Source organism: Aotus nancymaae, unplaced genomic scaffold (assembly GCF_030222135.1).
Source record: "Aotus nancymaae isolate 86718 unplaced genomic scaffold, 86718_ANA_hifiasm-v0.15.2.pri h1tg000004l, whole genome shotgun sequence".
NCBI lineage: Eukaryota > Metazoa > Chordata > Mammalia > Primates > Aotidae > Aotus > Aotus nancymaae.
In genome coordinates this window covers 11134823-11160424 of record NW_026988415.1, presented here as the reverse complement: position 1 = coordinate 11160424, position 25602 = coordinate 11134823, and the positions used below count along the sequence as shown (strand labels likewise).

The 25602-nt window shown below is 38.7% G+C and overlaps 1 protein-coding gene and 1 long non-coding RNA gene across 5 annotated transcripts in view; one reads left to right on the top strand and one right to left on the bottom strand.

Moving 5' to 3' along the window:
• The window catches only part of FGF13 (fibroblast growth factor 13), a 579020-nt gene that overhangs the window by 58633 nt on the left and 494785 nt on the right, over positions 1-25602 (bottom strand). For 3 of the 4 annotated variants that reach the window (XM_012472309.2, XM_064384169.1, XM_012472308.2), the window contains 2 exons: positions 14487-14597; positions 8996-9099 (listed from right to left, as the gene is read on the bottom strand). In XM_012472309.2, the coding sequence (XP_012327732.1) occupies positions 8996-9099; positions 14487-14597 (215 nt within the window). Of the gene's footprint in view, positions 1-8995; positions 9100-14486; positions 14598-16488; positions 16861-25602 lie in introns of those variants that run through there. The other variant, XM_012472310.3, reaches the window with a different exon arrangement.
• LOC105730850 (uncharacterized) lies at positions 17763-22555 on the top strand. The gene is made up of 3 exons (XR_001110575.3): positions 17763-17798; positions 20695-20780; positions 21859-22555. It is a non-coding gene; the product is annotated as an uncharacterized LOC105730850 (long non-coding RNA).

Below are 25602 nucleotides of genomic sequence, written 5' to 3'. Positions count from 1 at the left end.
CTCATTAGAAATATTTAATCCCATAAAAATTAATTCTTCAAAAAAGTTTATGAAATCTATACTATGCATGAAAATTAGGAATTTAAGTTTTGATAGTAAATACTTTTCCAATTTTAAATTAAATAAATCAAATTCAACAATTTGTTAATTAACTGAAGTATACCAATAAGCAAAAGTTGTAATGAGAAATTAGAATACCTTTGTGCCTGTGCTTTTTATTTTTATTTGATAATGATCATTTTCTTCAACATTGGATAGGATACTGCTTGTGTTTATTTTAAATCTATTTCCTTCCATAATTGAGTCCATATCACTTCCTTAAAGAGTTTTCATGATTAAACAAAGGTTTCCATTTAATTCTTAGATTTGAAAGCCTCTAAAAAGTAACCCTAGAATTTAGATATACTTGCTGATATGCCATCTGACATAATTCAAACATTTTACATGCTATAAATATTTGCTAGAAGTACATTCATCACTGTAAATTGATCAATAAGTTCATCTAAAGTTTGACATCCTTTCTGTATTAGAATAAGAGCTAAAGATGCAAAGCCATCCCATTGAAAATTAGGTCTTCGATTGTCACATATTAAGATCACAGGATGTTAACAAATCAGGAAAAGCGTAAGTGTACAGTTGACAGGTAAACATACTAAACATCTGAGGTATCTTAACATGAACCAATCCCCTACTCATAGTATAAAATTAAAACATATATCAGAATCGATTTTCTTGCACCTGAACAATGCAAACAACCCTCCCATTAATTGTATCTAAGCCCAGTGACTAGAAAATCCAGAAATTGCTGTCAGATCGTATTTTTTATGACATTTATTTTTTTGGAAATATATATTAATCTTTTTCTACCTTAGTTTAGCTATCAGTAAACTTATATGACATATCTAGGAATCACTGGTCATTTCTCAACTTATGGACTAATTACTTTACCTTTCTAAAGAGGTTTGGGATTACTGAAAACATAATACTAAAAACTGGGCTCTTAGAAGCAAGATATTTACATGGTGTCAAAGTGTCTCCCAATGGATTATTTACTAGTTGCAAAAAATATACACACACTCACACACATACACACACACACAAACCCAGAAAACCAAGAGCTATACAAGGGGAAATCAGACAACACCTTGATTGTATCATCAAAATTAACGTCCAACGAGGGGCAAATGGATATTGCATACCTCCAGATGTGAAACCCTAAGAAGGACATACTATCACCTATGCACTTTGGCCAGAAATGCTTAATCTCAATTGAATTAAGAAAAACCATCAAGCAACCCCAAAATTGTGAATGCTTACTTTAAAATTAGAAAGTGGCTCTTCTCTTCAAAAATTCCAATGTCATAAAACACAAAGAAAGTCTCTGGAAATGTTCTAGATTAAAAGAGACTAAGGAGACATGCCAATGCTGTAAGTGACCCTAGACTAGATTCTCTACTGAAGGGAAAACTGAACATATTTGTCATTTAAAAAATTGGAATATGGACAGATTAGATAAAATACTGTATTAGTGTTAAATTTACTGCAGTTCATTACTGTCAGTGTGTAAGAGAATATCCCTATTCTTAGGAAATAGGTGTAAAGTGCCAGGGTACAACATACTCTCAAATGGCTCAGAAAACTGTGTGTGTGTGAGAAAGAAAGAACAAATGATAAAGCAAATGGAGCAAAATGAATTGGAGGATAGGATATATGGAGCTATTTGTAATAGTGTTATGCTTGCAAACTTTCTATGAGTTTGAAGTTATTTCCAAATAAAAAAATTAAGCAAAGCAACTCAAATCGGACTTATAAGTACATATTATCTTTCCCTTTTGAATACAACAAAGTCAGTGAATATGTATTGAGAAAACAACAGCATGCATTAATCAGGGCACTGGGAATGCAGTAGTGAATAAGAAAAATAAAATATATGCTGTCAACATGTTAAATTCTAGTTGGAGAAGATGAAAAGTAAACACACAAAATAATAATTTTAAATAATGATAAGGCCTTGAAGAAGATGAATGCGGATAATACAAACAGTGAATGTACTGCTTTAGTTAATGTGGTCAGAGATGGCCTTTCTAAAGAATGTCATTCCAGTTCAAATGTGAACAAAGATAAGGAAGCAGCTATGCAGGTATCTGGGGAAACAATCCAAATGTCCGTCAAGAGACAATGAATGAACCAATGTAATAACATACAATGGACGATTACTCAGCCATCAGATGGAATGAAGTACTGATACATGCTACAACATATGTAAGTCTTTTAAACTTTATGATAACTGTAAGAAGCCAGTCATAAAGGGCCATATATTGTATTCCTTTTGTATGAAATGTTCCAAATGGACAAATCCATAGAGAGACAAAGTAAACTAGTGCTTGCCTGAGACTGGGGAAAGGGATGAGGTGTGTCTACTAATTGGTATAATTTCTTATTTAGGGTAATGAAAATATTCTAGAATTAAACAGTGGTGATGGTTGGACAGCCCTGTGAAATATACTAAAACAACTGAATTGTAACACTTTAAATGGATGAATTTATGATCTGTGAACTATATCTCATTAAAGCTGTCTTTTTTTAAAAAAAAGAAGGAGGTAATAAGTAATGGAAAAGTGGTCAATAGTCTGGAATACGTAAAGGTCCATGAGTATGGCCATGAGATTGATAAGGTTGAGGAATAGAAAAATATCCTTACAGCTAAAAAGGACCAGTTTCATCGGATGGGTCATCTACAGGGATTTTGAAGTTACCAAGAATGTTAACATGACTGACAAAGTCAATGTTAGTAGTGTCTTTGAGAACAAGGAAAATGACAAAACACTTACTAATTGAATTATCTATAGTAAATGCTGCATCTCAGGCTGCCATCTCGGGCTTTTCCCTGTTCACCAGCAAAAGCATTCTAAGAATATTTATGCATGTATTCCTACATCATACACCTCAGTAATCAAATGATCAAATGCATCTCTCTAAAAGTAACATATTTAGCATGGTCAAATGAAAATTTTTCCATTTAATATTTATATTTCTCATATTTAGTTTGTTTAAAACAGTAATTCCTGATCTTACAATGGCCAAAAATTTTTATTGTGTTGAAAAATTATAAAATTTTAAAAACTAAGGTAAATGCATTAAATATAATCTAAATATTAACTCAGGCACATAACATTCTTAAAAGAAAGCAAATCTACATTGTGAAAGAATAAAACAAGTGAAGCTAAGGTGTCACAACTGCTAAAGGGCTGGTATTGTTTCATTTTTCACTATTTCTGATAGTGATTCCTTCAAAAGAGATTGCATTATTAGATGTTGTGAGTGATACATAAGAACAACTCTGTGTAATGAGAGAAGAAATGGTAAATTTAAGATATGTAGAAATAATCCAGTAGAGAAGAAAAATATGTTCCTTTTATTCAGATTGCAAGCCTGACTGAGCCGTTGGGATCAGTAACACAAGCTGTCTCATTCCCATGGCATCAAGCTGACTGTCAGAAAGAGGACTGCTTTCTGCTCTTGCATCTAGTTTGCTGTGGTAGTCCCAGGACTACAAAACATGACAGTAAAATCACTCCTACAAGTTTTCCCTGGAAACGCATGAATGAAAAAGGCTTGTCAAAGAATTTCTACTTGTCTATACGTTTTGTCTGCTCCAGCCTCAACCCAAGCAAACACTGTGTATTATGAAAAAGGAAAAGTAGGTTTTTTTGAAACATGAGTAATTACATGGAGAGAGCTGCTGCTAGTGAGTTCTAGAACATTCCAAATCTAAAAAACTGCTTTTGTTTTAACTTTGAGTTTTTGTTATCGTGTTTCTAATATCTATTATTTCTTTTGTATTAAATTTAGATATAGAACACTAAAAATTTTTTTGTATTTAAGACTCTTGACTTTCTATAGTTAATCATTATTTATTTCAAGCAGTTTTAAAACACTTATTACAAATAGCCTTATGCTATTAAATATTCATACTGTGAAGTTTTGAGGGACTCTCAAAAGCTTGTATACAACTCCCTATTATTGCTAAAGAAAAACCAAAGGTAAAGTTTTCTATGCACAATAACAATTTCCTTGCAGTCCCAGAAAGACTCAGCATATATCATGGACAAAAGCAAATATGTTATGAAATAATGGCTAATTATGATTCTCTGTGCCACAGATGGTTTTGCACTGCCACTTGAGCCTACATCAAGTCTGTCCCCCATGGCAACAAGAAAAAAAAGGGGAAGGGAGGGTGCAGTGCAAGAATTCCAAGATTAATCATGGAAAGTAAACTGCTATCTCTGTACCAATAACAATGTGGAGGTGTTGTTTCTTTATTTAATAGAGACAAAAGGGAGAAAATAAATGGTAAAAAAATGTAAAGTTGAATCCCCCCCCAAAAAAATTGAGGGATATAGAAGTAGAAATGCAAAAGAAGGTAGAATAAAGAGATAAAATAAGAAAGCTCTTCCAGGGATCAGCATTTTCTGTCATCTTAAGAAACAGTCCTTGTAAAGGCAATTTGTTGCAAGAGCAGAAAAACACTGGCATCAGAAATTTGGAATAAAGGATAAAGTGTATATAAACTCATGGTTTCTGACTTCAGTGGTGGGTCCTCAGTGCCTCAGTGTCATTCAACAATCATTTTTATTAAGCCCAGATCAGTGGTTTTCATCAGCATTAGCCAGGGAGCTTCTGAAAATATTCATGCATAGATCCCACCCTTGGATATTTTGATATAATTGGTCCAAGTGTAGCACAGAGAATGGAATTTTTTAAAGGTCTCCAGATAATTCTGATGGGTACCTAAGACTGAGAATCATTATCTGATTACAATCTATGGGTCAGCAAACTTTCTGGGAAGTAAAGGGACAAGTTATTTGGTAAATAATTTAGGCTTTGTGGGCCATAAGGCCTCTTGCAACTATTCAGCTCTGCTGTTGCCGTGCAAAAGCAGCCACAGACAATAAGTAAATGAATGGGTGTGGCTACGTTCCAATAAATCTTTATTTTCATAAACAGATAGTGGGTTGGATTTCACCCATGGCCTTAGCTTACCTACTCCTGTTTATTAGACTGTTTCCATTCCCCTTGCCCAAAACAGTTGTTCTCGTCCTTCTTTACCTATGGGTACCCCCATACCTCTGACTTTCAGTAGATGACCTCTTATTCTACTTTAATGGAAAAATGCAGATAGTCTGGTAGAAAATTCTTCTACTTCCTGGTCTATTACTTGCAGACTCAATAAACCTGTGTCTGTATCTGTCCTCATCTCTTTGCCTCCTATTAGAGATTCAGTGTCCCTTCTTTTCAAGATGAATCTAATTCTTTCACTTAATTCCATCACCCTTTCATCTCTTCTGCAGCTCCACTCCATAAAGAATACCATTTCTTATGTGTTTAATCACTCCCTTTCTATTTGTTCCTTTCATTTACTTAACAAATATGTTCAAGTGACATCCTTAACCAGAGAACCCTCAAAGTCTTCCTTAACCCTGTGTCCTTCCCTAAATGCACACCCACCTCTGCCTTCCCTTAGAAATTCTATACCTGTAGCCTCTACTTCCTCTCTTCCCATTCACTCCTCAAGCCACTAAAATCTGGCTTCTGTTCCCAATATTCCACTGAAACTGCTTTTGTTAAGATCACCCACAACCTTCATATGAAACATTTCACATTGCTGACTCTCCTTAAAACTCTTTCCACGTTTAGCTTTTGCGATACCATTATATCTGCCATAGTTAGTTATTCTTCCTCTGCTGGTCACTTCCAAGCTGTTATTCTCTAATATTATTTGCCAAGCTCTCTCCTCTTCTTATGCTACACATTCTCATAACTATTTCCATGGCATTGACTGCTACCTACATGTGGTAACTCCCAAGTTTTATTTCTAGTTCATGTCCCTTTCTCAAGGACTAGGTCCATATTTTCAAATATCCCTTGAAAGCTATACTCAGGTATCTTCCTCAAATCTGGTTTTTCCCTTTATTCCCATTTGGTTAACAGTTTCATCATCAGCCCAGATGTCAGAGGCAAAATTCTCCCTCTTCCTCATGACCCTTGATAATCCACTGAGCACTACTGTGAAGATTTTTTTTAAATCTCTACCTGAAGACACCTCATTCTCATCTGTTCAGTGAATGGCAGCCGTACATGTTTAACCACATATAGTAGTCCTGCTTTCCTTCCAAATCCAATCAGCCACCAAATCCTAATGATTCTACCTCTAAAGTATTTCAGCAATCCATCTCCTTTTAGCCATTCCCACTGCAACTACTTTTTAGGCAGACTGTAGTCATCCCTCACCAAGATTATTTGCAATAACTTCCTAATTTTTTTAACTTGCCCACATCAGTAGCCCCTTACTTCCTTTTCTTACTTTTGCTTTCTCTTTAGGTCATCGTCCTATTCTATTTTCACTTTGCTAAGAGGTACTTTGCAAAATTGCATACAGTATTTCTGTAGTAGAAGTGCCATGGTTTTATGAGAGAGAAGAGCGATCCTTCCTCTTTGGTTGCTGTCTCTTTTTGATGATACATGATATTTCATTGAGCTTTTGGTCTCAGCAATATAAGTTGCTGAAGTCATTAGGATAGAGCTGCATCCTAAATAAGAGTCTGGACATCACACTTTAAATAAGATGACAACAAAATGAAGTACCCAGTGAGTATGGTGATCAACTTGGTGAAGGGATTCCCAGCCACAATCAATAAGGAGTAATTGGAAGAACTGGAAAATAAATTCTAAAGAGGATTCTGATTTATTTCCTGGAGAAGACTAATTTGGATATTCGTTCTCTATATGAACTCCAGGACCATCAATCAGGCATATTTCCTCCTTAACAAAAACAGAGTTCCTTTTCTGTAATGGGAAATATTTACTTAAGGCTTCTTTTTTCTTAATAGGAAACACATATGAGGTGTTCCACATTTGGGTGTATACTGGCCCATCCATCATGGAAAGGAAGTTCACTATTAGTCCTCATTTCCCTGGGAAGCCTTTCTTAGAAATGAGCTCACATTGACATTTACCAGTTTGCTGAAATAATGGTTAATTTGAGTGGTAGGCTATGCATTTTCAGTATTGATTCCTTAAGTGTAATGCTGAATGCCCTAATTTTCTTGAGTGGGGGCACCTGGCATATAAGCCAAGTTAAATAATTTTCCACATTATTACTTAAATATTATTTCCAAAGTACATTCTTCAATTGTGTTGTTGTAAAATTTATTATTTAATGGTGATTGCAAGCCAGTGAAATTCTGGATGATTTAGCAGTAATTATTTCATATGATATCTGGCATGTGCTTCCTCAAAAGTATGCCCAGTATATTCTATTTCCTTATCATGCCTTCACAATATTTGCAGAAAGCATCTATTTTATTAAAAAACCTACCATTGTATCTGGTCCTGTTGAGGCAGTCTGTTGATCTAAAGGAAATTACTTAAAACCTTTCATTATTAAATTATTTTATCTTAGTACACAAATCTAAAATAAAATCCTCTTTCCCATCTTTTATAATAGCACTCTAGTAATAAAGTGACATATTTCATGAACTTTGCCATAAAATCACATTTTTCATTTAGTAAAAAGAGTAAAGCCCCTATATTTATTAAGCAATCAGACTTATGAAATTGCCTGATAGGAATACTGATAGTGACCAGGGTTTGAGGTATATGCTGATAATAATCTTTTTTTCATAATTTTTATCATAATATGAAACAGACTACCTGATTTACCAAATAAACAGGCCCTCTGTGGCCTTACTCTTCTCCCACCTCTTTCCCATCTTGGCCTCTGCAAAACAGGGCTATGACATGGTTCCACCATATCTGCCAAGAATCTTCCTGCACACCTGGCTTTGAAAGAAATTCAGGAAACAAGCGAGCAAGAGTCGTAAAAGGTAGTGCTTCACTTGCAGTTTGAGGAACAGATTTCTATAGTCATACTAACAACCTTCTTTAAGACTTGCTAGTAAGAAGTTCAACAAGCAATTTTCTCCATTTTAAACATTCTTTTCCTTTATTAAAATACATGAATTCAAAACAAAGATTTAAAAAATATTCATATATTAGGCTGAGCATGGTGGCTCATGCCTCTAATCCTGGCACTTTGGGAGGCTATGGCAGGTGGATCACATGAGACCAGGAGATCAAGATAAGCCTGGTCAACATGGCAAAACTCCGTCTCTGCTAAAAATATGGACCACAGAGGAAGACTCTATCTCAAAAAAATTAAATTAAATCAAATTAAAAATTCATATATCAAATAGTCTCCTATCTGAAACTAGATCTACCAATAAAAATAAAATCCTAAGCCTAATACTGTACCATTTTGCTTATAGCTAAATGCTAACATTTTTTTAAAGTTTAATTTGGCCCCATATTACATATTGAATTGTAGTCTATATTGTTTATACATTCATCTGTAAAAAGTTCCATTTTTCATTCTGTTCACTCCAAAGTTATAAGAAAAAGACAAGCAAGAATTTGTAGGAAAGGAAAGGTTAAATTGTGCTTATATTTAAAAGAGAAGCAATCAGGAATCCTGTTCTAATCAAACTGAGGATAAGAAACAGAACTCTATTCTAGAAAAACCCTTCTAAAACTGATTTGCGAGTTGATCTGAGGCAGACAGCTCATTATTTTTTCTAGGAGTAAACCTGGATAAATATACGTTCAACTGAGTTAAAGAAATGACTTTGCTTCCCACAGCTGCAAAGCAAGGCAGCAAGACAGACCATTATATGCTACATAAAATGACCCAAATGACACTGTATTAAAAAATGTTCAGTGAATCTTTGATTATATACTAAAATGCTTGCTTCAAATAATTGATTAGTAATAGATATATTTTTCACAGAAAGTTAATCTGTCCTTTCAATTGAATATTTCCATCAACATTCTTCCTCTCATCACAGAAATCTATAATGATAACACATATGAAACACATTTTCTTTCATATCAGATGAAAAGTAAAATAGTCAAAACATGCATATAGTCGAAGGCTTACCGAGGTGTACAAGTATCCCTCACTGTTCATTGCCAAGTACAGCTTGGTTTGAACTCCTTGGATAGCCACCACTCGCAGACCCACAGGGATGAGGTTAAACAGAGCTGAAATTAAAAAAAGAACATGAAAATGATGTCACAATTGTGAAATTCATAACTTTTCAATGTTTCCAGCAGGACTGTCTGGTCCTCCAAAAGTAGTGTGTGGTTGGTGAGGATATGCGTATACATCTCTTTATGTATACATACATACAAATACACACCCATACACCTACACACACACACACACACATCAAGGCAGATAGATAGGATCTCATTCTACCTTTTAGCGTATTTAATTTCATGGTTGCAGCCAGATAACTGGAACTGGAACTACATATTATCTAACAGCCTGGAGAAAATAGAAGGCTTTGGTCACAATTCCATGGTTTTTACAGTGTTGAAGGTGGGAAATCTTGATGATTCTGGAAAGATATAGTCCCAAGAATTGTTCTGTACATTAAATAGTGTCATCCTCAACAAATTAAGGTTTTAAACTGCTCCCTAAGATAACAAGTCGAAATTCTCACAGTCCCATTTAAAATCTACCTGTTGGGGAGAGTCCTAGACTTTTAGAAGAGTCCAATGCCCTCATCTAAATTATTTGTTATTCCCTATACAAAAACTCCAAAATAAATCCAGGTCTTGTAAAAAGAAAATGTTATTTTGTAGTTCTATGTTTAAGAGTAGTATTTCTTAAAGGACCAACATTTTCCAAGATAAGAGTTGAGAGAGCTCCTAGCTTTTAGTCTCCAAGAGCAAAGGACATAGAAATAAAAATAATGAACTTGAAAGACATGTATTTTATTATTTTATTATTATTATTTTAGCAAAATAGTTGCAAGTGGGCAGCCAGTTGGTGCCAGTGAGGACTTCATTTCTCCATTTGAAGATTTGACTGCGTGAAACTTACACCCAGGCTTTCCTCACAACCACACACCACTCACTGGAGACAACTAGTGGGTGTCCTCCCACTACCAGCTGTCTACTCCCTCCCACACTCCGAATAAAAATAAAACAGTACATTTTTGAAACGTAGTGCTTGCCACACACATCTTTTGAAAATAGCCTGTGCACCTTTCTCTCAGGAGTCGTAGAGCAATGTTGATGATTTTTGCCTTGTTTTGTAAGTTTATTGAGGATGATAAATCAGTCTGTTATGGTTTCTGTGTACGAGAATGTAAAGGAGTCACCCTGTGGGTAAGAATAGTTTTTCCGGGATCGCTTATCACTGTGCATATATATTCTCCTGCAGTAGGTGGGGTAATATGGATGAGAAATACTAATGAAGAACTAAATATTCCTTGGTGAGCCTACAATGTATCATTCCTTTAAAACCGGGGTGTTACCAAAGAGGAGCTAGGACATATTGTACAGTTCAAAAGACAAGTGTTCCTACCACATGCCACTGATGGCACTTCATTCAATACTCATCAAATTAAAAGCTGTGCCCTTCTGTTATGCGAGGTAAAGGAAAGTAATTGCACAGATTGCAAGCCAAGATCTCATGCTATATTTGACAATGCAATGCACAGGCAAGAAGTTTGCCATCTCTGAGCATGTCATGTGTATGTCATATCCCTTTCTGTTGACGATGTCTTGTTCACAGCAGGTGTTCAACACCCATTTGTGGATTGATAGCAATCTGTATAGTGAAAATATGATACTATGTTTTTTAAAAGTAAGAGATCACAATCCCATTTACATAAAAGCTCATAGTTGAAAAATTCTGGGATCTTAAAAACTAGACCAAAACCTCCATATGGGGTTGGTTTAAAAGCCATATCGCTATATACCACTTGACAACTATATTATCAGTATATGTTTGAAACCTAGTTTAGTCATAGTAATAAATGACAGAGAATAATTATTTATAGAACTTCATGTTTTTTAATAATATTCTGAACTTTCTTAGTTCTCTTATGCAGCTTATAACAAGCAGAAGAAAGAAACAGAGAGAGATAAAAAAAAACTGACTTGATTTTCACCTTGTTCTCCAATCACTCTCTGACTCAGGTTTTAATGAGCAATGAAATGTCTAAATTTCAAACATCAGATGACAGAAGGAGGAAAAGAAGCAAAAAACATCAGCAATCAATTCCTGTGATTATTTAATCTAGAATAATGGTATTAACTATATAGCAGTACTATGTGTTTTTCATTAAGTACTATAAATTTCTATGAAGCCTGATTAAAAAACAAAAATCATCACCCCAAAATAAAAACTTGACGAGAGTAGCAAATCTAGAGACTGACTGATAATACTAATGTGATCTTTTCATTTCTTTAAACATTCAAGATAGATCATAAACTGGTTTGGTTTAAAATATGTCTAAAGGGACAGTGTGCCCAGATAAAAATGCAAAGAAATTATATCAGGTGTGAGCTTAAACCAAATAAATATCTTCCTATGTACTTTTGTCTCTCTATATCTGGTATCTTTCCTCATGGATTTAAGGTATTATTTTGATCAGGATAAAAATATTACAAATATAAGAAGAAAACAATTGTCTTCATTTATGTGTTAAAACACATTCATTAAATACCTAAAATCTTCCATTTCAGTGAAAGTTTTGAAGAAGCTTTTAAAACATAGAAATGCCTGTTTCTTGTTTGTTCTCTGTTGTGTCTGCATCAAACACCTTCTACTTTGAAGGGCACTTCCTCAGACCCCTTCACTTAGCTGGCACTCAGTGTTTGCTGAAGGCAACACTGAAGCCATGCTTCTTCATCAGTTGGGCTAAGGTCAATTTCTCAAAAGAGAATAATTAATAAAAGTATGTATTAATGTAGATTGAAAAGGCAACATGTTGAACTGATAATGCTACTGCAAGTTTGAAGAGAAAGAGAAATCTAGTCTTTTAAAATGTCCTTCCTTGCACCCAGGACAGATATAATAAAACTACTGCCATAAAATGTCTATCATCTTTTCCTTTTCAAGGGAAAATACATAATTTATAATCGCTGATTTCCTCATGATGAGATTTTATTGAACGACATTTATCACTGTAATAAATCTACATAAGATAAGGTTAAATGTATATCAAACATATGTTTTCAAAAAATGGATATATCTGGACAAATGTGATCTGATTTATCATAAATTGTTTACTATGTCAGAATAAAAATATTCAATTCAATCCAATTAAACTAAATGAGAAAATATGCTGAAAATAATAAAAGTTAATAAAAATAAGAAAAGAAAAATATAGACATAGTACCAGGAATACCTATTAAGGAAATATTACGTATATGAGAGATAGTTGAAAAAGACAACTTATATTCTTGTTTTACACATTTAAAATAATTAAACAATACCAATAAAATGGCTTGGTTTTAAAGAACAAAGAATAAGTTCGGATGGCTGGTCTTCATGATATATCAGTTTAATCATTAAACCTTCTTGTTTCATGATGGCTTATACCCCATAATATCCTCAGTGACAAAGCTAAGCTAACTCACTAGCTCCTGGTCGCTCTCAGCATCAGAAGCAGATCCCAGCTCTACTGACTTGCTATTTCTACCGAAATACTTTCCATGTGTATGCATCATGTTATGACAATACTTACCTTTATTTGACTTACCTCTCTATTGTAATCTGGCTAAATACAGATTCCTGTTATCAGGCTATGTTCTTTAATGGTCTTTCAATATCATCAGTAGTACACAGAAATGCCATGTATATCAGTCAGAGTTATAAGACAACCAAAGGCAGAAGCTGCGCATATGTAGGAACTAAAGAGTAAAACCTACTGTATGATTTAGAGCTCTACAGTAAGAAATGGAACCTTGATATATGTGTGTGTGTTGTGTATCTCCTAAAATGATTACTTAGAGTGGGATCTTGATGAATTTGGTATATTGCTGTTAATAGGGCACAACACATGAATTATCTAGTATTTTTTCTATCTTTTCAAGAAACATATGTGAACGCCAGACCCAAAATATTTCTTCTCTGATTTAACATTTTCAGAAAGTTAAAAAGGGGAGAGAAACTTGACTGGATAGGCTCACTGGCAGCTAATCATGTACTTCCCTTCAACAATGCCCAATAGACCCATTTTCCTGAGGCCCTTTGGAAAGCAAAGCAGCTTACATCCCCTCATTCCTCCCCCAAATATCAATTTGCACAACAATTAATGGGAACGTGTGATTGCAGATGATCACCATGCACTAATGTCTGTTATTTGATTACAGTAAAGCCCTCTAGTTACACTTGCCTAATTGTTTCAAATAGAAGAATAAGCATAAAAGAACAACTAGAATTCAGTATAAAATTTTAATATCACAACAGTGACATAGAACTTTTGCAGAACAGTGAAGAACCATTCAGTATGGAGGTTTTTCATCCTCTATACCAACAGAGCTTTCTTCAGTGGTAATTAAAAGTGACTTCCTCTTGAGGTTATAGCTTGGCCATCAGTCCAGGAAGCATTCCTAAAAGGTGGGAAACTTTTTACACCTAACATTGAGACCCTCATCAATGGCATTGCTGTAGCCATACATGTCTAAAAAAGCTGCAGAGCATACTGCTTACCATTCAGACCTACTTTCCTTGACTATTTTCTCAGTGACAATGGGAGCATAAATGGGAAATTATCAAAGGGTGTGAGAGAAATTCAGTAGAAATTGGAGAAAAGAAAGAAAAAATTACGAGAATTAAGTGCTCTAGCCTTATGAAACATTTATTGTCTCCAGAAATCTGTAAATTGCAAGAAAACATCAACTATCATTGAAGAAAAGCCTGCACTATTTACAAGTTTATGTTTTTTATTACTCCAAATAAATAAAACATATGTAATTAAAGGTTATGTAACATCTTAGAATCACCTTCCTTCAATAATTAGAAATAAAACCTAATTATTTTTTATGTGTTTCTTTTTTAGGCTCACCATTATAGTCTCCAATTTGGTCTTAAACCATGGTTAAAAAGAAAGAACTAAAAGAAATTCCTTTACCCACCTGTGGAGGTATAGCAATGTTAAAATTCCACTAGTCTCAGAGTTATCAGTGTGTGGAGCAGGGAGCAGAAATGAAAGCCTGTAATGATGAATTTTCATGTTATGAAACCACTCCTCTCTCTTGGGTTAAGACCCGTTCTTAAGAGTAGAGATAACATGCTATTTCTGGATCTGTGTGTGGGTGGGTAAATTTTCTGTGGGAAAAAAAGTAATAAAATCCAAAGGAAAGCCATAAATCTACCTAGATTTCCATGGAGATGACACTTGGATTACTCCTCAGATGGTGTCAACATTATTTGCTTTAGTTTACTATCTTAGATAGATTCATATTCAACTTCCTTTAGGTTAATCTGTGTAAACAGGGTTATGTAGTGTGACTATATTTTGCATTCAATTCAGGATTTAGGAAAGCGTATTTATTTTTAAAATAAATAAAAAGAACACAATGTCAACAATATGCTGGCATATACTATTTATTTTGCAGTTACTTACTGTAAGTGCTGTCCTCATCTTTGGTGCCATCAATGGTTCCATCCGCCTGCAGCTGCAAGTGGTAGCCTTGTCGGCTGTATAGCTTGGTAACTATACCCTTAAGCTGAGGCTCTGCAAAGAGAACAATGGTTTGGATCAATTGATAAATTGTGCCTATGTAGTTGAAAAGACTGGGAATTTCAATTTCTAATTTCATTTACAAATCTTAATAGAAAAGGCCAAACTACGCTTTTAAAGTGTCTGGAAGAAAGAAAACAAACTCTGAGTTTCAGTATAAATATCCAAACTAAAGAAACATTTTATTTCTTCGTGGAAACATTGGGAAAGCTTCTGAAAGTGTCTATAGTTTCTGATAGCTTTACCAATGGCTTACGTAGTGGAACACTACATCATTGAGTATCTGAAAAGGGCTGGTAAATGGCTATTCTGCCTTTTGAAATTGCACCACTTTTCATGCGAAAGGAAAAGGAGAAATACAAAGATAATTCAGAGTTGTTTGCGAAACAACCAAGGACCAAAAACCCACTAGCAAAGATATCCTTCAAATGACAATTTGAATAAATAATCTCCTTTATACTAAGAAGGTAGAAAATGCATAAATAACCTGGAACCCTATTAAGGAAACTGTATTTGGAAAACTGAGACTTTGATACCAAAAAAGGGAGGAGGGAGATACAACAACCATTAGCAAATCCTGTCATATTAATTATCATTAGTGAAAATGTGTGTGAAAAGAGCAGGGCTTTTGTTGGTGGGGAGGAAAAAATCATTGCATACTAATTTTGAAATTTCATATCAGAAGTATGATTATGAAAAATATCAGTTCTTAATTAAAATGATTTTCAGTTATGAATCACCATAGATTAATCAAGTGTCTAGTTTACCAATAACAGCCATATTATCCAAAATTTGCTTTTACTGAATACAAACACCTGAGCTGAAATAGTATTTATGTGATTATTCGAGCCATATCAGCATGCTTTGCAACCACTTAAGCCTTTTTGAAACAAGCCTAATTTACAGTTAATGCATTAAAAACTTTGTGAGAACAGAAAACGTTATATCTGCTTTTCCATTCCAGGATGTGTAGCACACATAAATGGAGAAGTAACAGATCAGTGAGTCTTTTTCTTCTGTGCAATATTTATCTAGTAAAAGGTAGAAAAGATTGTAAAAGATTTATTTGGTTGAGAACGGCAAATAAACTGCATGCTCCCTTGAAGGTCTACCTTGACGCAACCTGACACCTAGAGCTGAATTTCCAGTCGCCGGGATATCCCGCTACTCTTACCACTGAAAATGTTCAAAAGAACCCACAATCTGGCTATGAGTTTAAATTCCCTCTTCAATCTCGCATTTTAGTAGCATGTAACCAATTATACAAGTCTAACCAAATTTCTAAGCTCTTTGCTGCAAGGTTCTAGAAATCCCCCTCCCCCCGCCGCCCCAGCAAACATTTCAAAGCTGCACCACAAGTCAAGTCTGTCCCAAAAAGCTTAAAAGTAATGAAAGAAACGCAATGCATAGACAGCAGAAGCCCACATCCCTTGGAGGTGGAAGCTGGAGGGGAAGGGTCTGACAGGCAGAGATAAAGGCAAGAGAGGGATTCCCCAGGCTCTACCGGGGCGGGAGGATGGTGTCTGTCCAGCTCTGAGCCTGCAATTTCCACGCCACACACATCATAGCCATGTCTGGGTCACGCCTGCTCAGAGCCCACCCGGCATGCACACACGTGACGTGTCCAAAGCTGAAGGCAAGTCTCCCAGGGCAGAATATGCACTCAGGTTCTGCGCCTGTCCCAGGGCAGTTGCAATGCAGCAAGCGTGTTACTGTTACGAAGGAGGCAAGAAAGCCATCGCCTTCCCACGCACGCACACAGGCGAGGTGGCTCTTTCTGCACAAGATGGGCCACCGACAAACTCACCTATGCTACATATCTGCCCCCCATCGCCCCTACCACACTCATAAGTATGGGGAAAAGAAAGCAAAAACCCCTTCCGACCTGGTCTTCTTCTGCGTCTCTTCTTGGAGCCGAAGAGTTTGACCCGGGAAAAGACATTTAACTTGTTTTTGTCGCAGCTGGTCTTGCCTTTGCTGGGGCTGCTGACACACTTGCAGGCATTGGATTTCTCGCGCTCGCGGGCTTGTCTCTTCTGACGGATGAGCGAGCTGGCGATAGCCGCCGCCATGGCCACGACGCCCACCACCACCGCTTCTTTTGCTGCCCCTCTCTGGGTTCACTTCCTCCTCCTTCTCCTCCGCTGCTTGTCCGCTGTCTCGCGACTTGGCCGCCTTGGTCTCCTTAGCTGGCGTTTGCCCGGGCTTCTCCGCACTCGGGCTTCAGCCAAGGAGGGGGCTCAGCATGCCGTCCGAGCTCCTCCGGCGGCGGTCCGGCTCCCGCGCGGGCTGCTGGCTGCCTGGGTCGGAGTCGACGCCACAGCCCCGGGCCGGGATCGCGGGCGAGAATGGCAGGCGGAGGCAGAGCTGCGCGACTGCGTGCGCTCGGCCCCTGCGCCCCGAGGACACTGTGCAAGTCCAAGTGGCTCGGGTCGGAGTTTCGCGGCACCCCCCGCCCTGTGCCGCGCGGAGGGGGCCAGAGGAGGGAGGCGGGCGGAGGGAGTGAGCGCGGGCGGGAGAGAGGCCGGGAGCTCGGGCGGCCGGAGGGAGGAGGGAGGAGGCAGCGCGCGGGGGAGCGCGCCCTCGCCCTGGCCCCTCCGAGTCTTCGACTAGTCCTTGCAACTTCTTGGCTTGATATTCGGGAAAAGTTGGCCCGTGCCAGCTTTCCGACAGGGATCAAACAGGTAATGGCCTCGCATCTTCGCTGTTGCTGCTGCTCTGGGCGCGGCACAGTCGCAGCACAGGAATTCAGCCGCCGCAGGCACCCTCCGGAACAGCGCGACAGCTTCCCTGCAGCCCCCTCCCGCGGCGGCCCCTCCCTCCCAGAGCGGAGTCCGCGGGCTCAGAGCCGCAGGCCGCCCCTCCCACCCCCCCTCCCCCAAGTCCCCGGCCGGCCGTTCCGGCTAACACCTGTAGGGGCTTCCGTACTGCCCCATCTTCCAAATCCTTCTCCCTTCCTTTTCCCGAAAGGAGCTTCGGGAGGAAACAGTGATGGGGGAGGAACCGGGATGAGGTAGTTGGGCTGACGGAGCAGGGGTTCGCTCGGCATTGGGGGATGGCGCGGTGGGGGTGTTTCCTTAGGGTTTGAGCTGACCAGACTGTACTCGGGCTGGAGCCCCTAAGAAGTTCGCCAGATCCCTGCCTCTGGCTTGGACGCACCAACCACCAGCAGAACCCTCACACACCGGCGCGGAGGTATTTTGCTTGGCGACACTTGTAGCCATTCAGGAGAGGAGGCCAGAGTCCCCAGACGGGTTCAGCCCCAGCGATAGCAGCAGAAGCCGGCACTGCAGAGCTGCGCCCGCACACCACGCTGCCACCCAGTGGTTTTTGCTGGCTTTTCATTTCAAGCCAATTTGTAGAGTACAAAACCTGTTTTTCCTCTGCGCCCCCTTATCTGTTCGCTCGGATTTCGAATCCAAGCAGAGAGCTTGGGTCGTGTAACAGAAACACTACGTATTTGGGAAATGCAAAGTCGAACCTCTGTATTTAAGCTGTGGCCCATCTCTAATCTCTGAACTTATTTTTTTGTACTCCTCCAAAGTCAGGCAGTCTCCCTTCCTCCAGAGGAACCAGTCTGGCTTTTTGCTGGCCTCACTTTGTTAAGAAGTTCTGTCCTCTCCCTGTGTTATATTTCATTCTGGAGGAAAAGAAAGAAGAGTTTTTGAGGCCAGAAATGCAGCAAAGAGAAATGGCCTATCTACATCCCTACCTTCAAACAGACAAAATTATTTGACTATTTTACTTGATTTCTGAGGCCAAACAGGAAGCAAACTAGAGCAGCTCTACTACCTGGAAGCCCTACACGATCTTTACCGGACTGCTACGTGGCACCCTTATCACCTCTTTTCAGAACTGATGTAAACGCAAAACCAGATGCTCAGCTTATCCCCAGACTCCAGCCCTTTTTTTCATGCTTGACAGCCCAACAAACAAGCTCGAACTCAGCAACACTGAAATACTTTCAGGCTTCTTAGCCCTTAAGAGCTGAATTACCTGACCCTTCTGTAGATTCCATTGCTTCACAGGGGAAACTGTTGCTATCCCTCTTTCCACTTCTCCCCAGTCTTGAAATGCCTCTTGCTCCATCAGAAGCACCACTGTGTGTCTGCAAGGCAGACTGGGGTAAAGTCTGCAGTGAGTTGAGACTGATAGTTACAGGAGAATGATGCCAAAGGGTCTGACATTTTCTACCTACTCTTTTGTACTTTTGGCTTTCCCAAATGAGAAGGGAGGACAAGGTAGACGAGAGTTTTAGCACCTCAAGTCTATTGAAGTATCCACTTGTTTAAACTTTGATTCATGGGGAAAAATAAATCCCAAATGAATGACTGATTCGTATTGATTCTGAAGAGTAGGAGGATATTTCTCAGTTCGGAATGTATGTGATTGTTGTTTAATTTACAGATACCATTGAAGGAAAATCTCTTACATAAGGAGGGGTCAGGAGAAGCTTTGATCAGGGCCAAATATTTGGGGTGGGTGATGAACAGGTACAAGGTCTCCACTTACTCTCTGTATGCTTTTACCTTCTACTGAGCACCAACCCCAAGGGCTTTTTGTTCCTACTCTTGTTTCTCTCTTGGGACACTGACCAGAGCAGGCATGCAAAAGCTAAAGAAAGATGAAGTTCTGAGTCAGGAAGGGGATAGACCTTAGAAGGATAGATGATATTGAGAAAATCATAATTTCCTACACCCTTCTTTTTCCTCCACTTCTCTCAGATAGCTCTCACTGTTTGCTTCAGCAAACACCATTCATAAGGTATTTTCAGGATGCCTGTAGAATTATTGATGTGGCCACTCTCTGGTAGATATTAGAGGTAAACAGACTCAGAGAACACTTCAGGAATAGATAATAACAATGGCAGGGGCACTTATTACAAAGTTACAAACACAAACTGTAAATACATCCTTTTGTTTCTAACTCCTGTCTAGCACCCACCTGAGCTCATGGAACCATTGGGCCAAAGCTGATAAGCACATGATTCTACACGTTTATAGATGTCTTTCTTGCTCTAATCCTTCTCTCCCCGATGAAACTGTATAATATTGAAAAATGAAGAGTATGGGGGAGGGGGAACCAGACTCTCCTTCAATCACACGTTCCTGCCGACCCACAAAAGGTATTTCTACCTTTTTATACCCTGCCCCCCTTGAATCTCTTGTCTTCATGAACAGGAAAACGCATGGCACATTATTAATGACACTGGAGAAGGGGGCATCTCTCTGTGATCTGTCTGCCTACAGACCTCATTCCTTCTCTTCTGTCTTCCACTAAGAGAACTCACAAAGTCCTGTGACCAGAGGGTAAATTCAATCTGGGACAGAAAGTGAAAGAAAACCATTTTGAAATTGGGTCCAAATCACATTGTTCAATGAAATTAACCATTAATAAAGCAGATATTGGCCGAGCGCGGTGGCTCACGCCTGTAATCCCAGCACTTTGGGAGGCCGAGGCGGGTGGATCACGAGGTCAAGAGATGGAGACCATCCTGGTCAACATGGTGAAACTCCGTCTCTACTAAAAATACAAAATTAGCTGGGCATGGTGGTGCGTGCCTGTAATCCCAGCTACTCAGGAGGCTGAGGCAGGAGAATTGCCTGAACCCAGGAGGCGGAGGTTGCGGTGAGCCGAGATCGCGCCATTGCACTCCAGCCTGGGTAACAAGAGTGAAATTCCGTCTCAGAAAAAATAAATAAATAAATAAAGCAGATACTGGCCTTGTGTGGTGGCTCACACCTGTAATATCAGAACTTTAGGAGGCTGAGGTGGGTGGATCACCTGAGGTCAGGAGTTCGAGACCAGCCTGGCCAACATGGTGAAACCCTGTCTCTACTAAAACCAGAAAGTTAGCCAGGCATGGTGGCACTTGCCTGTAGTCCCAGCTACTCAGGAGGCTAAGGCAGGAGAATCGTTTGAACCTGGGAGGGAGAGGTTGCAGTGAACTGAGATCATGCCACCACACTCCAGCCTGGGCATCAAGAGTGAAAGTCCATCTAAAGAAAAACCCAAAAAACAAAAACCCCAGAAAACAAAAAAATAATGCAGATATGTTCATGTTTTCCTAATTCTCATGTCTTTTTCCTAGGTGCTTAAAAATTCAGACAGGAGTGTGAATATTACTTTCAAATCTCTAACAGAAAACTGTGCCAAAGTCGCATACATCTCGAGAAGGTATAATGAAAGACAGAATTGCAGCCAATTCTAGAGAAGCATATTTTTCTTTTCTTTGCTGCCCCACTGCCATCTTGGACCAATAGTATGACATTTGTGTAGGGGAAGTAGTAAAGAACTCTCTTTTGTCACCTATTTCCAAATCCCTTTTTCTCCTGTTTTGATTTGTTCCTAGCAATTCACATTGTGCCCTTACTATGGAACTTCCTGGATCTCCTCCATATTTGTAAATTTCAATTATCTCTGCTTAGCCAGCCCTGGTGGTTCAAACTCTTCTATGCCCTGTGGGCCTGTTCTCTTTTGTTACCCCCAGTTCTCCTCTCTCCCATTGCATTGTCCACCAACCTCTCTTTTTGACCATGCTCAGAAAGAAAGCATTCTTAGCTTCTTTTTGTAACTCAACTCCTGAAGAGTTCTAGCCTGACAGGCTGGAAACATATGTTTTAATCCTATCTCTGCATCTAACTGACTGTGTTATCTTGAGTATGTCATGTCTCTATATCACAGACCTCAATTTTCCCATCTTTAAAGTAATACTTAGACAAGATTGGCAGTCTTCACTTTGTATTCTTCAGCACTCTAAAAGTAATGAAAAGTAATAAAAGTTCCCTTGCCAATGTTTCAACGGTAGATTTAATCTATTTTAATTCTTTTCATTTGAGTGTTTACTTCAATTTCTGTTTTCATCTGTTTTATATAGTGGAGCTCATTGTATGATTTATTATGTAAAAAATAAAAATGAAAAGATTCTGGTACTAAAAACAAAATGTTTGGAAACCTCCAGATGACATGTTCCTTAAAGTCCTTTTGGCTCTGAGAGCCTATGATTATTTTTCCCATATGTCCCTGTTCCTACTTCTTTATCTTCCCCTCCTCATACTTCCTATCTCTCTGTTCCCTTCCACCCCATGAGAACATAAATTCTAAATTGGATTCCAAGGAAAAGTGCAAAAGTCCCTTTGATTCCACTCCTCGCGGGTTCACTTGAGAACTTGGTTTCATTATGCTTTTCAGAGAGAGTTATGTGAATTATCAGGGCATAGAATGCTGATCGTTCTCTGCCAATCTCTTTTGGCAGTCCTCAGAGGAGGTGTAAGGAAGCTGAGGGGACCTGCTCTCAAGAGGCATCTCCGGGAGAGAGACAGAAACCCAAACAGATGTGACTGTGATGAGTAAAAATGAGAGAACTCTGACAGCCTAATTGGGAGCAGCTTCAGTCCCTTCAGAGAAGAAAGGAATTGGCTGTCTTTCTGAAACTCTGAAAATGAAAGTTTTCAAACACCCTTCCTCCATGAAGATAAGCTCACTCAGAATCACTTGCCAGTTTGTTCTCCTTCTATACTAACAGTTCACCAAAATGTCTGAGTGGCAAGATACCAGGTCAAGGACTGATGATGAGCTCAAAAAGAGGAAATGTTGGCAGGTTCAGATGCACCAAGGTCGAGTAACACCGGGATCTCACCATTCACTAATTAAGGCAGCAGAGAAGTATTTACCAGATGAGGTAGCCAAGTTCCACCTTTTGTGGTCTATCTAATTATGTACAAAGTCTCAGAGAAAACACTGGATAGAAATACAAATGAGGAGAAAAGAGAAAAGCTAACAGAGTAGGCTCTTGCCAGCCAGCTGCCAGCCAGGCACAGTGGCTCACACCTGTAATCCCAGCACTTTGGGAAGCTGAGGCAGAAGGATCCTTTGAGCCCAGGAGTTTCAGGCTGCAGCGAGCTATGATCCCACCACCTAATTCCAGTCTGGGTGACAGAGTAAGACCCTGCAAAGAAGAAAAGCAAGCGAGAGAGAGAGCGAGAGAGAGAGGAGGGAGGGAGGGAGGGAAAGAAGGAAGGAGGGAGGGAGAGAAGGAAGGAAGGAAGGAAGGAAAGAAGGAAGGAGGGAGGGAAGGAAGGAAAGAAGGGGCAGGGGAAGTAGAAGGGAAGGATATATTGACTCTTGACACTTATCTACAGGAGGAAAAACGCAGTTTAAGGAAATCTTGTTAGTGTCACACTAGAATTCCAGGTAAAGAAAGAGTGACTACTGTATCCTGTTCCATACCCTGACACATATATTAGCTGGCAAAGATCACATCATTTAGGGGATTTATACTTCAGAAGCAAAGGTCTCCAGGACTATCCTTTTAGGAACTGATTAGCTCTTCTGAATTGCATTTACAATGAAAATTCAAAAGACTTTAGGCTTGCGTCACACTATGATTGTGGCTTGGTTTTCATTACGTCCTGTCTCTGAGATCATTGTCTAAATACTTAAGCTATAGAATTTACTGAAGCCTCGGATTTATATTTAAAATCAATTGAGGAAACACTGATTAATTCTGATCCTTAAGAAGAAAAATCCTATAACCCACATAAAAATTTCATTGTTCAGTCATAATTTATGAACATTAAAGCCATAAAACACCCTGATGGTATTAATCATGTCCATGAATTCAGCTCTTCACCATTTAATTAGCCACGGCAACTGCAACATCAAGAGTTCAAGGCCTCTGATTACCTGCTTGGCCATTTAATCAAGGAAACCTGGAGAGAAATAGCAGCCTTCTGGGGTGGAGGTTTCTTGATCTTGAGAAGAGAACACAAGGAAATGAGCTTAAGCTTTAATATTTGGGGATTTAACTTCTGTACAAAGAAAACATTCTTTTCAGTGAAGGTTGTTAAATACTATAATTGATTTCTGATTTATCTTCTATAAAAGCTTTTATGAATACAACAAAAACTTGAGTGGGTATGTGGGTTGATATCCATTAAGACTATCATTCTGTCATTAAAACAACACCACTATTTATATAACCATGACCTGCCACCAAGAGATAATCACAGGGAATGTGGAAAGGGGCAGTAACACCATTATGAGAAGGCAAAGGTCTCCTCTGGTAGGTCATGGGGATTGTTAGTGGTTTTCGTTGTTTTTTCTTTTTTTTTTTGAGACTGGGTCCCTCTCTCACCCAGGCAGGAGTGCAGTGGTGTGTAATCAGCTCACTGTAACCTCCAACTGCTGGGCTCAAGCCATCTCCCACCTCAGTCTCCTAAGTAGCTGGGACTATGGGCACGTGCCACCACATTTGACTAATTTTTAAAAAAATCTATTGTAAGGCCATGTTCTCTCTTTGTTGCCCAGGCATATCTCTATCTCCTGGTTTCAAGCGATCCTCCTGCCTTGGCCTCCCAAAGTCCTGAAAATTACAGGTGTGAGCCAAAGCATCAAGATGATTGCCTTTGGAAGATCATACTGGATAAACCTGGAGCATGTGGATCAAGGCAGTCACATTTATTTCCTAAAGTTTCTCTCATCCAACTTGCAGAAAACACATTGTAGACACAATAATGGGTTGCTTTAGTGGTGACAGAGTGTCTAGAGCCAAGAAAAGCATCAGGTTCTCTAAGTGAATTTAATTCTGCTTTACTCAATAATATTTGAAGATCTTGAAGGAACAATTTCTATTTTATGAACTAAGTGATGGCTAACAAACATAAATGAGGTGTTTCTATGATGAGACATTTATGGCAGAATAAAAATGTACAAGAATCAGAGACAAAGTATCTGTAACACTGGGTTCATTTCTTGCCCAGTGAACTAGGTAATCTAAATGAAAAACTAGGGGAAAAAAATCATGGAGGATTTGAGGCAAAGGTAGACAGCCTGATTTTTCTGGATCTAAACCAATTTGGGAAATAATGTTACTGGAGGGTGACCTAAACTCAGGATTTGAGGAAGATAATTCAGTGTGGACAAATGATCTAGCGTCTGTTATTTTTAGCATGTGGAGGCAAGATTCACAACTAGCATAAGGAACACTGGATGGATTTCCTACTTGCCAATGGCACTGTTTTCCCCAATTTCCTATCAAGAATTTCTATTTTTTAAAGCAACAGAGAGGTAATGGGGAAATAATTTGGTGTTCCCTTAGGATTAAGAGTCTTAACACATCTCTTTTCAGACACTGACCAAGATTTGGGCAGAAGAACCTGGTAAATTCAGAAAAAATACTATCCACCATATTCTAAGGATGAGATGAAAGACAGGTTGAAAACCCACCTGAGAACTGTGCAGATGCCCTAGGTGATATTTAAGCTTTCCACTCTGCTTTAGATTTGTTTTTCCCAAAACTGGGGTTGGAAATGGTGATAACACTCAGTAAATACTATGGTTATAATTGGACAAGCAACTTGTTAAGTGCTATAACCTTATTCCCTGTAATCCTTACAACAACTTGTAAGGTAGGTATTAGCATTATTGCCATTGCAAAGGTGAGGAAAGTGAAGCCTAGAAAGACTAAGTGATACAACTACTGGTTTCCTGGCTAGTATATAAGTGGAAGTGAAAGTGTTTAAACTAAGTATCCTCAGCCAAAGAAAAAAAAATACAATTTATGTGTACAAGGCCAGCCCTTTAAATACTACTTCTTTCCTCATTGGGAGTGGGTCTGGAATTTGGGTTGCTTGACAGTAGTGCCTGGATGTGTATCTTGTGGCTTGGGGGACTGAACGAGATGAAATATAGCATGATTTTCTAATCAGTTTTGTTTTTTTCTTTAACAAAAGTGAATTATGAAATAAAAATAATACATATGATCTATGCCTAGTTATAGGCACAGTTCATAATATTCAGTAACTTCAGCAATATTTAAAGAAAAAATTGCTTTCTCATGAAAATTATATGATTATAAATCACTACTTAATGTTATTCTAGGTTTCCTACCCCAAGAAATAGTTTGACACTAGAACCCGTTTTCTCTCAGGTATTCTGGGACTTTGGAATGCTATGAGACCCAAAGGACACTTCCTGGCCTTTCTCTCCATCACTCCCT